The sequence below is a fragment of the Meriones unguiculatus genome, chromosome 14 (assembly GCF_030254825.1).
Source record: "Meriones unguiculatus strain TT.TT164.6M chromosome 14, Bangor_MerUng_6.1, whole genome shotgun sequence".
NCBI classification, from domain to species: domain Eukaryota; kingdom Metazoa; phylum Chordata; class Mammalia; order Rodentia; family Muridae; genus Meriones; species Meriones unguiculatus.
Genome location: NC_083361.1, coordinates 14,714,162 through 14,731,141, shown reverse-complemented (window position 1 = coordinate 14,731,141; position 16,980 = coordinate 14,714,162). Strand labels below are relative to the sequence as shown.

The 16,980-nt window shown below is 51.5% G+C and overlaps 1 protein-coding gene across 3 annotated transcripts in view; it reads right to left on the bottom strand.

Moving 5' to 3' along the window:
• The window catches only part of Gsg1l (GSG1 like), a 189,859-nt gene that overhangs the window by 122,608 nt on the left and 50,271 nt on the right, over positions 1-16,980 (bottom strand). For all 3 annotated transcript variants that reach the window (XM_060366862.1, XM_060366861.1, XM_060366863.1), the window contains one exon: positions 6,457-6,504. In XM_060366862.1, the coding sequence (XP_060222845.1) occupies positions 6,457-6,504 (48 nt within the window). The remainder of the gene's footprint in view (positions 1-6,456; positions 6,505-16,980) is intronic.

Below are 16,980 nucleotides of genomic sequence, written 5' to 3'. Positions count from 1 at the left end.
CTTCCTGCGGCAGCCATCCCCACTCTCCCGAAGGCCTCTGCCCACAGACTGCGGCTCTAAGCCTTGTCCGTCCCTCTGGAGCAACGGTTCTCAACTTCCTAACCCACCCGTTAGTACAGTCATTGTAGTGACCCCAAGGCCATAAAATTATTTTGTTGCTACTTCATAACTGTACTTCTGCTACTGTTGCGAACCGTTGTGTAAAGATCTGATGTGCAAGTGGTCTCAGGCCACCCCTGTGAAAAGGTTGTTTGACCCCCAAGGGGGTTGCAACCCCGCAGATCGAGACACCTGCTCTAGAAGGTGGGCTGCTTAGAAGCAGGGGGGTCTTCTCACAGCCCAGCTCCTGCCACACACAGAGGAACAGTTGCTGGACCGGGTTGGTGACACCGGACAGGACAGCCTGCTCCTGAGCAAGGCAACGGTGTGCCTGCCTCCGAGGATAAAAATGGCGCTAGGTGAGCGGGCTCTGCTCTGTGTTTGCTTTAGACGGGATGTTACGTATGGAGCCCTGGCTGGCCTGGGACTCAACCTGTGGAGCCCAGGTCGCAGGGCTGAGGACTACGCTGGCCAGAAACGACCCCAGGGTAGTGCCGATGGCAGTTTGGGTCCCTGTGGAGTCGTTTCTACACTCTCCCGGTGTTCTCATCTCCGCACCCCCCACTTCTACGACGTCATCAATGAAGTGCACTGAACTAAATGAGCAGAACTGCTTGCTGCACTATGATTCAGGGCGGAGCGGTTGAGAGGCTGAGAAAACGGAAGAGAACCGCAGAGAGCCGAAGCCTGGATCAGCTCAGAGCTGTTTCACCACCCTGAGACGTGTATCCAGCTAGTTATGACGTCATTTTGCACAGGTTTCGACCCGGTGCCCTTCGAAAAGCCTGGCTTGCTGGCTGCAGCAAGTGGAGACAGAGACAGGGTAGAGCCCCTCAGCCAGGCAAGCTAGAGCAGACACTGACTGCAGAGGTTGGATCCAAGCCCCTGAGCTGAAGCTATCTCCCAGGACCTATGCCCAAGCCCCCTTCCCTCTTTCCTTTTTCCCCTCAACAAACCATTCTTACTATGTTATCAATACCATTTGGCACTCTATAGTGATAGAGGGCTAGGCAGGTTGCCTGTCCTCAGGGAGTGACAGCCTGGTAGAGGAGGTGGCTCCAATCCAGTGTGATTGGTGCTGACGGGCATCTTGAAGAAGTTCAGAGAGTTCTTTTCCAAATGGGTCATGTCTGGGAAGGGTCTGAAGCATGAATAGAAGTTTGTAACGTCAACAAGGCGTAGAGGCCTGAGAAGATGGCGGAGAGTTAGGGAAACGGAGGTTAGAAGGGAAGCAGGGCTGTTGGAAGAGAGAGAGAGAGAGAGAGAGAGAGAGAGAGAGAGGGAGAGCCGGGTTTCCAGGGCCACCAGCTTGCCTCTGTCTGGACATTCTTGTGCATCGGGCTTCCGCCTCACAGCCGTGTTGCTGTAAGCAGTTGCCGGATGTCCGTGCTCATCCTTGTCTCCTAGGGTGTTCTGTGGGTGCAGAATGGATTCTCAGCAGTGCAGCCTGGAATGCAGGCAGCTGAGAGGCCACCTGGACAGGGTGAGGTACAAGGTCCTCTAGAGACAAGAGGTACGGTGCTTGTTATACACCTGGACCTGCCTGGGAAAGGGAACGTCGCAGATGGCGGTCTCCCGGGCCTGGGAGGTGGGCAAAGTAGGCGTTCCTGCAGAGGGTCAGCTGTGTGTACAGATCTGGGGGCTCGCCAGGGAGGCGGTCAATAGCAGAAAGAGGCAGATTCTAGAACACAGGAGAGGTAGCCGGACCCAGGAAGCCACCACCCCTGGCTCACACCTTGCTCTTAAATGAGAGACGCACCTGTCATCCCAGCGTCCAGGAGGCTGAGGCACAAGGGTCATAAGCTCAAGGTCAGTCTCCCTAAGGTAGACCTGTCTAACAAATAACAAAGAAATTAAAAACTTGGTATATTTTTCCTGGGCAGTGGTGATATATACCTTTAATCTCAATACCCAGAAGGCGGAGGCAGGCGTATCTCTGAGTCTGAGGCCACTGTGCTCTACAGAGTGAGTTCCAGGACAACCAGGGCTACACAGAGAGACCCTGTCTTGAAACACACACACACACACACACACACACACACACACACACACACACACACAAGGTTGGGCCAAACTAAGGCTGTAGGACCAGAAGACTCCACAGAAAGCTTATGAAGGGAGGACAGAACTGAAAATGCCCCCGTATCACACCTTGGCCCCCAGCTTGGGGTCTCTGTTAGCCCCATCTCCAAGACTACCATGAACCTGACTCCCCCAATGTTTCACACTAGAGCGGATTTTTCATTCTTCCTCCCGAGCCCCCTGCCAAGTCATCTGCTATTTGCCGAGCTCCTTCCCCGGGGACAGTTAATCGAGACCAGCCTCCCCTGCACCCCCGGTGCCTGCCCAGGCTGCCCTGTGCAAGGCAGCGCTCAAGACTCATCTGCCAGAAAAGCTTGTGTGAATGTAACAGACAGGCAAGGGGCCGCACTGGTCTGTGATGAGGGAGTGGATAGTTGTTCCCCACCAAATATCAGGTCATCTCAGGGGAAATCAAGTCCTGACAGTAACCAGGGAAGACGTTAACTAACAAATGGACAGGTCTCACACACTCACATCCCTGTCAAAGTCACGCTGGTGGCATCAGCTGCCACCCAAGCAGGTGAACACACCCAGTCAGGGTGAGGTATTCTGTTGTCAACCAGAAAACTGTCACCTTATTGCATCCCAGCCTCCATGAGGGGGGCAGGGTTTTTGCCCCACTAACGATAGACCTAGCCCTGAATCTTGCTTTGACCCAAGGGAAGTTGCCCGGCCTGACACAAGCAAAGGCCTCATGCATGCTCATGTAGAGAGCCTCTCCACCCCATGTTTCTGGCATTACTGTCAGAGGAGCCTCCACCCGACCCCCGAATGCATCTGTGAGCATGAGCAGCAGGCTTAAGACCAGTCTGCATCCTTGGAACCGAGTCAGCCCTTATCACAGAATTCCCAACACCTCCCCCTCCCCCAGACACATGAGCAACTGAGTGGCAGGCTGGCTTGTTACCCAGCATTGCTATGAACGTTGCTGACTGTCACGCTGGCTTTCAAGAGTATGCAGCTGCTTGAAGCTATGGACAGGACACTTTTGTCCCTACGACTAATGCCTGAGGTGCTGAGACAGACGGAAGCTGGGGGCTGAGGGGGAGAGGGGCGCGGGCGGGGCAGAAAGGAGATTCCCATCTATTTTCAGACTGGACTTGGTAGCATATAGGGCTCAGGCATCTTCGGTCAGCTCCCTCCATGGTGTGCTCTGCCACACACAACTCTGTGGAAGAGCAGGTCACATGCCACTGCCAGTGGTAGGCGGCACTGCTGGCTCTCGGTCCAACATCAAAAGATCAGAGGGGGTGTGCTGGCCTCACGGGGAGAGAGATACATGCAGATCCCCAAGGTTTAGCTACGATACCAGACCTTCCATGTGCAAAAACAGCACATCCAGCTGCTATGACGAAGACTCCCTGACGGACTATTCCATCGCTATTCACAAGAGGAAGACAGAACTTGGGTGGGGCTCAGGGGTAGCAACTGTGCCTAGCCATGCTCGAGGTCTTGGTTCACCCATAGCACAGGAGGAGAAAAAGGAGGAGGGCATGGGGAGGAAGTTGAGGGTACCGATAAGAAAAGGGATTCACGATCCCATATATTGTGAAATGTGTGGACATCCAAATCCACAGGCATGCCTGTGTGAATCTTTGCAAGCTGCATTCAGCGCTAGTGAACATCAAAGGGAAGCAAGGAGAGTCCTGTCTCTAGCATCTGCACTTAGATGTCACTAAAACAGCCCTGGAAGAACAGTGTTCCAGGGAACAGCACATGCAAAAGCCCCGAGGCACACATCAGCTCGGCCGACCCAAGGAACAGCAAGTGTTATGGAGCTGGAGTGTGGTAGAAAGGGGAAAGTGGTAAGAGATGACATCATGGGTAGAGGGCCAGGTCACACAAGGCCTAGAAGGCCATAGCAACAACACTGAGTTTACACTGAGTAAGGTGTGGCCCACAGGGAGGTTCAATAGGGGGATCCTGTTATATGATTTACATTTTTTTCTTTAAAGAGCATTCTAAGTTAGGTGTGAGTCCAGTGCATGGGAATTTGAGACAGGAGGATCATGAGCTTGAGGTTAGTCTACACTATAAGAAGATGATACACAACAACACAACACAACACAACACACACACTGGAGAGATGGCTCAAAAGTCAAGAGCACTGACTGCTCTCCCAGAGGACTGAGGTTCAGTTCCCGGCTCCCACATGGAGGCGCACAATTGTCTGTAACTCCAGTCCCAGGAGATCCCATGCCTTCTTCTGGACTCCTCAGGCACCAGGCCACATATGGTGTACAGACATACATGCAAGCAAAATGCCTACACACACACACACACATACACACACACACACACACACACACACACACACACATATATATATATATATATATATATATATAATAAACAAATAAAAATTTAAAAATCATTCTGACACTAGGGTGTGGCTTACTGGTGAGTACCTGCCAACATGTGTGAGGCCTTGGGTCCACCCCACCATAAGTAAGTAAATCAGCAGCCACCAAGAGGCTCAGTAGCCAATAATTTGTCACAGAAACATGAAAATGTCTTAACCTTTCTTCTAGGGAGGTTAAGGCAAGTGGGGAAGTGCGATCCTGAACCCACTCAGAGGTCACGGAGAAGGGGCCCCAGGCTCCTACAACCCCTGGGATCTACCTTGTCAGCAGAGGAACCAGACATCTGAGAACCAGGTTCAGTAGAGATGGGAAGATCAGGAGTTCAAAGCCAGCCTGGCCTACATGAGACCCTGTCTCAAGGAACAACCAACAAGCCAGCAAGATGACTCATGGGTAAGAGCACGTGTCACCAACCCCGATGACCTGAGCTCAGCCCCCATGACACACATGATAGAAGGAGAGAACCCCCGAAAATCACCCTCTGACCTCCAGATCTCCAGACATACACTGTGCATATGCATGCTGGCATGTAAACACACTCAATAAACAGATTAGGCTTTTCTTAAAAGAAAAGAAGGAAACAGGAAAGAGCTGGCGTCTAATCCTCCCTCCTAACTCCGTGACTGGGCTGTGCCTGTTTCATCACCTGTGAGAGGGGTTGGGTGACAGTGTGTGACATACAGAGCCCAGAGGATGCTGCAGCGAGGCCCGTTGTGTGCGGGGAGAGGTGTGTTCTGTTACCTTAGCGGACCAGAAGGACCCCAGGAAGGAGGACATTGATGTAGCCACCATAGTCCGGAAGAAGAGAATGCCCGGTGTGAGAACTCACCAGGGCGGAAATGCTTACTGTAGACCCTCAGGGGTGGACCGGCTCAGAAAAGTCATTCTCTATGCCTTGGGCTCCTGTTGAAGTGGAGAATCAAGTGCAGAGGGAAGATGGGGAGCAGGGAGCTTGACCGAAAAGCACCTGGGACCTCAGGGGGACAGCTGGGAGAGCCACGCAGCTGCCACAAACCAACCCTGCCACGCCAGAGACTTTGAGAGGCAACTGGGGACGGAAAAGCCTTCTTTCACGAGGCGACAAGGCCCGTCACACAGCCTCCTCCTAAACACTTTGATATACCCCATCAGGCGGCCCTCGGCACGGCCACCAAGCCCTAAAAGTCAAACTGCACCACCAATAAGACAGATGACGTTCGCTCTTGGGGCCCCTCGGTCCCCATAAAGAAAGCAAGAGAGCCTTGAACACCCTGGAGGAGCACAGCCAATGTGCCCACACCACACGGTACCCAGACACGCAGTACTTCCAGAGGGCACCACGTGGACATGCCGATGGGCACAAGCACAGGCGTACATGGGCACCCTGGTGACCCCTTGCTCACACTGAATGTATTCGCAGAACTCACCCGCCATGCTAAGGCAGGCATGCACACAGAATGCTGCTCAGGCAAGCCCACCCTAGACTCAAGGTCCTGTCTCAGAAGCCCAGCCCAGCCTGCCCTTTGATCTGAAAGTTTGGTGACGTAATCCCTCTGGGACGTTTCCCCATCATCAGTGGAAGTGAGAGAGACAGATTGATAGAGGTCTTGGCTGATGAAACTGGACACGGACGATACTGACCAAGCTGAGGGAATTGGCTCCTTCCTGCCATCAGAGGGGCAATGAGTTTCTTGACCCTTGTCCCTTCGTCTCCCCAGAGCTGCTTACTGGAGATTCCCAAGAAAATGGCAAATCTGTGGGGTAGGACCATCATCCAGCCGAGGCGCCCCTCCTTCACTGGCCTCCCCCCCTTCATCGCATCAGGAGACAGACAATGCTGCGTGACAAGACAGCCACCAGGAGAGATACCCCAGGCTCTGACAAGCCACAGGGCCAGAACAGGTCCCCAGGGAAGGCAGAGCTAACTTCTTACCTTTCTCTGAAGCCGGGGCCAGGTCAATGAAGCTGCGGCATTTCTCATCTTGGGAGAGAAAAAGAAAAAGAAGGGTTTCAGAATGGAAGGACACAGCTTCCCAGTCTGCCTGCCCCTTCCAGGCTCCCAGAAGCAAACCCACCCCACAAAGCAGCTTCCTTAACCATGATTCCAAGCAGCCCTGTTGTATGCCAGGAGCTTCGGTGGGAACCGCCAGCTCCCCACCCCTGTCCAAGACACAGGCTTGAGGTCTGCCTCTGGCCTCCACCCTGCCCAGGCTGTGCTTCCTGTTCTCCCAGACTCATTTACTTCTCTCTTGTCCATTCTGTATGCTGATCCCGTGCACCATATGCGCGCACGCGCGCACGCACACACCTTTGATAACATTTCACAGAAAAGAGCCCAAATTCCCGCTGTGGGCCAATGGAGGCTTCCGCTGGCCTATTCAGACTCCTCTCCAAACCTTCCTGCCTCAATTGCTCTTGTCTGTTTGGAGCCTCCATAGTTCTCAGACAAAGTTCCCTGAAGCCCTTCTGGCTCCCGAGCTTCGTGGCAGCCACATGACAATGACCATGACAGTGGGGACAGATGGGATGAAGGCAGGGCCTGATCCCAGGGGCTCTTGAAAGTCCTTCCAAGGTTCTTTCTCTACTCTGATTTGTGTCACTTCTCCTGCCCAAGATCCATCGGGCCGCACACAGGAAGGTGGACAGCATGCTGTTGGTCGGGTATGCCTGTGTCTAGCCGAAGGTTTGCACTGAGGCTGGACCCTCGGCTCCCTTTACAGATGAGGACCTCAAGGCTCTGAGGTGCTGAGCCGCCAGCCTGGGTCGAACAGCAAAAACAGTGCTGCTCAGATTATGTCCAACAATGGAAAGAGAGACGTGCTGACAAGCAAGAGCATTCCGGAGGGGAGCGATAGGGAGAAGGGACGAGGAGGAGCCCGCCTAGTAGCAGAGCAACAAGCGTGCATAATGACCCGGGCTCAAGCCCAACAACAGCTCCCCTCAAGAAAGGAAATCAAAATTTTTGTTAGATTCTGAGTAAATTGTTTTAAACTTTCTTTAATGATGTATTTTCCTAAAAGCTGTAGGGAAGCAAGCGAGATGTTCAGATTCAAGCCAAACTAGCATCAGACTGACTGGATCTTAGGTTCTTTGTCTTCAAGACACCCTCCCTACATAGAAAAAAAAAACGGACGTCAAAATTCACATTTCACCCAGGTGTAGTGGCAGATGCCTGTAATGCCAGCCAGCGTCTAGGAGGATGGGGTAGGAGGATCACGAATCTGAAGACAGCCCAAACTTTATAGTGAGACCCTCACTATGACTCTCCTAGTCATGTATCCTAGTTAGGATTAATATTGCTGTGATGAACACCACAACCAAAAACAACTTGGGGAGAAAAGGGTTTATTTTGTTTGCACGGTTCATCATCAAAAGCAGTCAGGTCAGGAACTCAAGCAGGGCAGGAACCCGAAGGCAGGAGCTGATACAAAGACCATGGAGGGAAGCTGCTTCCTGGCTTGCTCCCCACAGCTTGCTCAGCTGGCTTGTAGAACCCAGGACCACCAGCCCAGGGGATGGCACCACTCACAATGCGCTGGGCACCTTCCCCCATCAATCGCTGTAGCGGTTTGAATAAAAATGCCCCCATCGGTCCATAGAGAGTGGCACTGCCAGGAGATGAGGCCTTGTTGGAGGAAGTGTGTCACCGGGAGATGGACTGTGAGGAGCTCAAGCCAGGCCTAGTGACTCATCGTCTCTTCCTCCAGATGCAGAACTCTCAGCTACCTCTCCAGCACCACGTCTGCCTGCGTGCCACCTGCCATGATGATAATAGACTAAGCCTCTGAACTGTAAGCCAGCCCCAATTCACTGCTTTCCTCTAGAAGAGTTGCCGTAGTCACGGTGTCCCTTCACAGCGATAGAACCCTAATACAGTCACTAACTTAGAAAACGTAGGCTTGTCTACAGCCCAGTGTTTGGAGGCGTCTTCTCCAATGAGGCTCCTTCCTCTCAGGTGACTCCAGCTTGTAGCCAGTTAACATAAAACTAGCCAGCCCAGTGCCTCAGAAAGTTATATTTTACAACCTCATCGGTATCAAGAGGAATGCGTCAAGTATCAAGCACTTTACCCATTTCAGAGTTTAACCTTTTTTTTTTTTTTCCTGATTTTAAACAAAATTAAAACATCTGCCTGGGTCATGAGAATATAGTGGCCCTTGGCTCTCTAGTTCTAAACAGGGCGGGCTCCCAGCACTAGCTCCGGTTCCAACTCCAGGTCATCTGTAAAGACTATGTGACAGGGTTTTGCTGTCTTTTCCCTTTAACGATGCTCCGCTGGAGGTCTGATTCCCATGGCCCAGGATTCACTGTTTTAAGCTGAGTCGGGGGCTTTCCATGTCTCCCCAGGATCGTCACAAGTCTTGGTGGCAAGCCCCACCATCAATTCTACACATTGTCACTGCCCTCCCCAAAACCCCTGTACCTATTAGCAGTCACCCCCCTTCCTCCAACCCTCATAGCCCTGGGAGGGCTGCTGTGCCTGGGCTTGCTTAGTGTGGGATTTCACAGGAACGGTCACCCAGTCCACGGCCTTCCGTGACCGGCTTCTCTCTCTTAGAGCCATGGTTCTAAGGTGTCTGAGGTGTAGTGTATTAGCATTGACTTTCTTTCCTCTTCCTCTTTTTTTTTTTTTTTCCTTTTAGTACAGAGTCGCATTCCTTTGTTTTGGTTTCTGAAGCTTCAGGTACCTGTGGCCAACCACTGTCTCAGAGCAGTAAACGGAGAATTCTACACGTCAAAAACTCAGATGCTTATGTCACATCCCATTCAGAGTAGCATGGTGCCCACCCACGGTCACTGCACAGCTCACCCCTTTGAGCAACACATCCACGCCATATACAAAACAAACGCCTCTGTCAGGCCCTCAGTCGCCGCACTGTTATCTGATGAACATCCCAGTGTCACAGTGCTTCTCTCTGGGTAACCCTTATTTTACTTAATGAAGGTTCCAAGTGTGAGAATAATGGCGCAGAGGAGACCCTATGCGGAGAATACGAAAGGACAGATGACTCGGGGGCTGTGTGGCAGCGCCCTAGAGCGTGGGGGAAACTAGTCCAGATGCAGCCTGCTCTCCGGGAGGGTCCCAGCATCTGCTCGTTTCGGACCGCATGCCGTGAAGATAAAGCACACAGTGCTGGCTCTGCATCGCATCAATCCATTCTCTGGTCCAGGAGCATTTGGATGCGTGTCCCTTTCGAGGACATTTGCCAGTGTCCATGGACAAGTTTTTGTTTCTCTGGGGGCACCCCCTAGGAGTGAAATCATGGGTCGTGACCTCAAAGGGACACAGACTCTTTTCTAAGCAGCTGGGCCATCTGGCCTCCCAGCCACAGCAGGGGAGGCCTCTGGTTTCCCAACACTGGGATTGCAACTAGGGTTGTCCTCAAGATTACCTGGACATATAGATACCTAAGCAGATATAAAGAAGCAGATGATAGGTATAGAAAGATAGATGATAGATCAATAGGTGATGGATAGGTGATACAGATATAAGCAGACAATTGAATAAAGAGTCCGGGTGTTAATGCAGACCCATTTATCACATTTTTTGTCTTCATCCTGCATGTTTTGGGATCATATCTAAGAAGGCTTGCCTAACCCATCTCACGGAGATTCACCCCTCCAGTCTCCAAATCTTGTACCTTTAACACTTTCGCTAGCATTGGCCACGTGTCTGTGTATGAAGGGGTCTGATTGGGCATGTGGGTCCCCGGCTGCTCCCAAACCACTCCTGAAGATGACATCTCAGTACGGGATTGCCTTGGCTCTTTCACAGAAGCCCGTCAGCGTGAGCGCAGGCTTCCTCTCACCCCTGCTCGTATATAGTAGCTCTATATAGCTACCATTATGCCAACACCATATTGTCTTTGTAGCTTTATACTGTGTTTTGAAACGAGAAATTCTGCATTTAGAACTTGTTTTGGCTATTCTAGGTTTCCCGCATTTTCATGTAAATTTTAGTACCAACTTGTCAGTTTCTGCAGAAAAGCAGGTTGGAATCTTGTTTAAGATTGTGTTGACTCTGGAGAGCACCCAGGGCAGAGTAGGCAGCTCAGGATAACGTCCTCTGTCCTCCTTCCATGACCGCTGGCCACCTTCCTGTCTCCTTAGCTTCACCTGCATTTCTTTCAACATCTTGTAGTTTTCAGAGAATAGGCTTTGTGTTCTTTTGTTACATTTCTTCCCGTCTTACTATTAACAGAAGTGATCCCTTGGCTTCACTTTCGGGTTATTTTCTGCTGGCCTCTGTAAATCTGATTCGTTTCACATGCAGATGCTACTTGCTGCCATTGTGCTAGACTTCAGCACCAGGTCGGATGGTTCTAGCTGAGTTCCCGGGATTTGTTGCGCAAAATACAAGCTCGTGTCGTGTTCAAGTAGAGGCAGTTTTGTTCTGTCTTTCCAGTCCTGACATCATTCATTCCTTTTTGTGATCATCTGCTTGGCTAAAACCTACAGTCTAATGTTGACTAGAAAGAGCAGGGGCGGACACCCTCACCCTGTCCCCGGTCTTAGGGGAGCGCTGGTCGCCTTCCGTTAATTTGGTGTCAGCTGCGGGTTTTCATCCCTCTGAGGCTTTTGGTTTTTGTCTGCAGTGTTTGGCATGAGATGTCCCCATAGCTGCAGGCATTTGAATGTTTAGTCCCCTACTGTCTGGGTAGTGTACTGGCTGGTTTTATGTCAACTTGACACAAGCTGGAGTCGTTTGAGAGATGGGAACTGCACTGAGAAAATGTCTCCATAAGACTGGGCTGTAGGCAAGCTAGTGGGGCATTTTCTTAATTCGTACTTGACATGAGAAGGTGCGACGGTCCATCGTGGGTGGGGCCATCCCCGGACTGATGGTTCGGAGGTCTATGAGAAGGCAGGCTGAGCAAGCCATGGAAATCAAGCCAGTAAGCAGCCTTCCTCCATGGCCTGTGCATCACCTCCTGCATTATTTTTCATCCCACAACGATCCTCAAGAATCCCTACTTTAGAAACAAGCCGAGGCTCATGTGTCACTCACCCAAGACCAAACAGCCAGCAAGTAATTGACCAGAGTACAGCCCAGGACCACAGACTCCAGGCCATGAAATACCCCAGCCCTCCATCCTCATTGCCATGCCAGTGTTCTACTGAGCCAGTTGCTGCTGCTGCAGCAGCATCTTTCAGCTGGGACCTGTAAGGAATCCCCCCGGGGAACATAACGCTGGACAGGCAGGGAAGTACACACGGGGATAAATAAATGGCTCTTGCACTTTTATTTCTGTTTCAGAAAGCTAAAAAGATATTTGAGCAGATAAGGTCCAACTCAGCCCACACCGCCTAGTGCAGGGCAAAGCTGACGTTTAAGGAAAAATCGTAGAGGTGACATGAGGAAGACAGGATGCTGCAACCACCAAAGGTCTAAGAGCTGACATCTAAACACGAGAGGTGCCTTAGCATCCACTATAGCAATTAATCACCAGACATTAATGGGAAGATGCTGTCTGGCGCCATATTGATTTGCTGATTTTACAAGTGGCCCTTATGGCACTAGCATCAATGTGTCAGGTATTATTAAGTTGCTACGCTTAATTAAAGGGTTGTGAGGGATATAAAACCAAAGAAAACTGCACCGACCCTTCCTTCAAGCACATACTTAGGACCTAAGGCCAGACCCGACGGCTGTCATGTTGCTGCTGCCTGGTGGCAGTATTCTTTCTTAGACCATGAACCGAAGAGGATACAAAGGGTTCTGGAGGTCATTAGATTTAAGAGGTCTCCATTAAGGAAGAGGTCCCACACAGAGACTGACTTCACGGGTCTAAAACCCCCCGGATGATTCAAACGTGGGTCAGAGGGTGTCAAGCGTCCTCCTACTTGACCTTCTAAGGCGGAGAAAGCAGCACCTGTCCCCAGAAAAGACAGTTCCCGAAAGTCCCATGGGATCCCCAAGCTCCACAGGAGCAAGATACGGCCCTGCTTCAGTGGAAGATGGCTCTGCTGAGGTAGGGGATGCAGATGCAAGAGGAGATGTGGTTTGTTCTCTCATGAGCAGCACCCCTAAAGAGATAGCAAGACTCGTGGGAGATACAGGCCCAGGAAAGGGAGCGACGTCAAGCTCTGAAAGAATCTAGTATTCCTAGTGGAAGAGGGACGGGAGGGTGGCCAAGACCCTGTGAAAACGCTGTGTGACTCGAAGGCTGGAAGGGGTCCTCATCTGAGGGGAGGTTGGCTTGCTTGCTCCCCCTGCAGAGCGGGAGCTGTGTCTAGAGAAACAGACACACGGATTCTTGAACACCCAGAAGTGAGGGCGCCTGTTCACTCCCACAGCCTTAGAGGGCCCCCCCCTTGCCAGGGCAGCACATCCTCAGAGACCCCCACGTGGGACTCAGCACATAGCCAGTCACCCACTCAAGATGTCAGGGGCCAGCAAGCAGTGACTGAAGAGAGCCTGTGGAATGGGTGGTTAGGCAATTTGTTGTCTGGTTGAACGAGAATTGACATGCCCGCCATCTGGGTCACGGGAGCCTGGCAGGAAACAGATGGTGCCATCCCAGGGGTGTACTGTGGCTATTTAAAGAGTCACAGACAGGGTGAGGACCTAGCACCCAGGGAGCCCTTACTGCCCAGGGTCTAGCGGAGCAGAGTGGAGACAGGTCAGCAAGTCTTGTTTGTTTGTTTGTTTGTTTGTTTGTTTGTTTGTTTTCCTAGCTGTCCACGGAACGTGCCTGCCCTGGACTTTAGAGGATCATGTGTAGACAATGTGTGAAATAGTCTGGACATGGCACTCTTGACCCCACACATAGCGTTCTCTCTCTCTCTTTCTCTCTGCCTCCCTTGTCGAAATCAAAACCGATGTGCTAGGCTAGCTAGAAGTATTTAATTTTGAGTCCAAAAAATACGGTTTTCCTTCCTTGCCTACCCATGCTTATCACAGCAGTATGCACAACTGTGGAGTTCCAGGACCAGACACGGTACCCAGCAAGAGATGACTGGAGAAGGAAGATGTGGGGCATGTGATGGAGTTTTTGCTCAACCATAAAGAATGAAATTCTGTCACTTTCAGGAAAATTGAAAAAAATGGAAATTGTCATGTTAACTAAAATAAACAGTATCACAAATACAAAGACTGTGTGTTTTCTTTCATGAAAAATCTAGATTTGAAGGGGGCGAAAAGAGGACAGAAGAAATGGCTCTGTAGGTAAAGGAACTTGCAGCAAAAGCCTGGAGACATGAGTTCAATTCCCAGTGCCTATATAAGGTACAAAAAGAGACCTGATTCCATAGGGTTCATGACCCCTACACACACTGTGGCACAGGTACCCATACGCCTCTCACACAAACATACACACAAATTAACAACAGACAACAATCATTTGGGGAAAAAAAATGAAAATAGAATTTGGGAAGAAGGGTGAGGGGAGTTGAAAGTGGCCGAAGTAGGTGACGTATGTGTGTGAAAACGTCATAATGAAGCCTCCTCCCCCATCCTGTAGGGTACACACCAATTACAAATAAAAAGCCTTCCCCTAGGTGAGCAACATCGGGGCTTCATACCCACGCGGCTGCATTCCCCCAAAGTTTACTCAAAAGCTGCTATGTTCCTGGCACGGTCCCGGGTGCTGATAGCGTGGCAGTGTGTGAGGAAGACAAACTCCCTGCCCTCACACAACCTCCATTCTGACGGCGAAGCATCACCCTAGAGCCTTCCCCTCGGGGAAATGAACCTTTGCTCTTCTAAATAAGACCCCATCTGCCTGGAGGGCGCTTGGATTCAACAACTGACAAAGCTTCATATATGCAAGAGTCTAATTCACCGCTGGGTCTTAACTGCCTGAAACATCCGAGGGTACTGGGCACATGGCTGGCAAGAAACTATGAACGGTCCTTCGTTAGCCTGCCTTTTTGTTTTTCCAAGACGGTTGCCCTGTGCAGCCTCGGCCGTGCTGGGCTTGCTTTGTAGACCAGGCTGGCCTCGAACTCACAGCGATCCACCTGCCTCTGCCTCCCTGAGTGCTGGGATTACAGGCGTGTGCTGCCTTCCACTCCATGAGTTGCCACCGACAGTCTAACCCTCCCTCTGTTCTGGATGGTTTGGTGTCAACTTGGCACCGGCTAAAAGTCATTAGAGAGGAGAAAACCTCAATGGGGGGAAACGCCCCACCAAACTGGCTCTCCAGGCAAGCCCACAGGAATACGTTTTCTTGACTGATTATTGGGAAGGCCCAGCTCCCTGTGGGTGGCGCCCTCCCTAGGCTGGTGGCCCGGGGGTATGAGAAAGCAGGCTGCGTGAGCCATGAGGAGCAAGCCATCAGGCAGCACTCCTCCGTGGCCTCCACGTCAGCTCCTGCCTCCAGGTCTCCTCCCTGTGTGAGTTCTTGCACTGACTTCCCCAGTGATGGCTTGTGATATGGGACGTAAACCGGAATAAACCCTTTCCTGCCCAGGCAGCTCTGGTCAAGGTGTTTTATCACAGCCATAGAAACCCCAAGACACTCTCTGTGTCTTGATCCTTTCTAATCAAAACCTTCACCCTCTCACGTGTAGGAGGATCTTTCCCGCCCTCCAGCCCTGTCACCAGGACCCTTCCTTGTTCACCCTTCTCTGCCCCACCGAGGAGACTTGCCTCCCACCCTGAAGGCCCGTGTGTTATAATGACGTCACATTTTTATATCAGTTCCCCATTCAGAGCCAGAGGAGCCAGTCCAGACAGAAAGGAGACGCCCAGAAAACCACCGAGGACACCACTAGCTGGGGGAAAGCTCAACTAGCCTCCACACACTCCCCACCACAGCTGGGGGGTTGTTTTGAAACAGACCCCAGACACTGGGTCGGAATCATCCTTTGAAGACAGTAATACAAATGGAAGCCCATGGCTTTCTGGACCCCAGCGCTCCATTCCATCAAGGCTGTTGGCTTTCTGCAGCCCAGACCTCCTTCCCTGCTAGGACCCCTGATCTACTGTCCTCAGGGACATGGCTAGAGAACCGGGGTAGATGCAGCAGCCCAAGCTATCAGTAGTCCCAGGGGAGCTAGCCCAGACAAGGAGGTTCCCGGGAATCCAAGGTAAGAGCTGGCTCGTTTTGACTTCACGTCCAGGCCAGGGTCTAGGGTATCACCCTGATAGGTTCCTCCTTCAGTCTAGGTCTCACTGAGAAAGAGGCTCCTGTGTGGACTTCAAGGGAAGGTAGGGATACACCAGGTCAACAGGAGGCTGGGCAGATCAAACTCCTTGGTTAAAAGGAGGATTCGTGTGGTCATGAGTTCAAATCCCAGCTCAGCCACCCATTAAGCAAGAGACACTAGACAATACTTTGCTAGTCATTCATTTGGGGAGTTTTCCTCCAGTGAGGAACAGCCATTCTGGCCTCTATATTTACATGAGGCCTATGTGAGGAAATGAGTGCAAACAGATTAAGTCAGGCAGCACCTGCAAAGAGATTGGCTCCCTCGTCACCCGTCTCCAGGCTCCCTCTTTGAGAGGAAGGTACTCTAAGGAAAATGGGATTTGGGTTCAAATTTGCTGTCTACTTCCTCCTAGCTGTGTAACTTTGATACGTAGGTCCACCTCTCTGACCCTCTTCCTCACCTGCCAAACAGAAATTATCTAAAAACCATGGCCCCCTCCTAGTCACGGGCTGCGCATTCCAAGATCTCCAGTGGATGCCTGAAACCAGAGCCCCAGGCCCTACAGATACGGTGTGCCCCTTTAGGCACAGTAAGGACATGACAACAGTTTTGTGGGTCTGATCTTTTTCTCCTGCTCACGATGCTGTGATGGACTAGAGAGAGAGAAGGAGTAACGGGAGGGCAGTTTATACAGCACGGATACACTAGACAAAGGGATGACACCCATCCTAAGTGGGATAGAGGTCCAGTGTTAGGGGTGCCTCACACCCGAACTATTTACTCCTGGAATTTCCTATTTACTACTTTCATTATGGTTGAGCACTGATTGGCGGAAGCACAGAAAAGCGAATCGACGGACAGGCAGGGATTAATATGTCCCTATCTCAGGTTTGTGGAAGGATGGCAATAGTAGAGCGCAAGGCACCTGCCCTGGGTTTGCCTCCACTCATCCGAGCTATCTTTGATTCGTTTCCTGGGTTCCGGGTAAGACGCTGTTACTGCTTCAAGGAGAGCCCTGAGCGTCCCTGGAAGCCAGAAGCAGGAAACCATACTTCTGCTTGCTCAGCAGGCTCAGGGGTGGGAAGCTGGCATAGCCACAAACAGAAACAAGGAAAGAGGCCAGAGACAGATGCCTAGTGCTGGCAGAGATCGGGGGATGCTGCGGGTTGGCCAAGCTGCCCTTGGCATGGACACACAAAGGCTCAGGTCCTAGCTGGCAGTAGAGTCTGATCGGTGAGAGAGGAGGGACATGGGGAGCCCACCAGCCTTGGCCGAGTCTGGGGATGGTGATTTCGTTCAACACCCCAGCAGATGGGGAAGCTGAGATCTCTGCGGTAAGGGTGGGAAGAGGCTGAGGCGG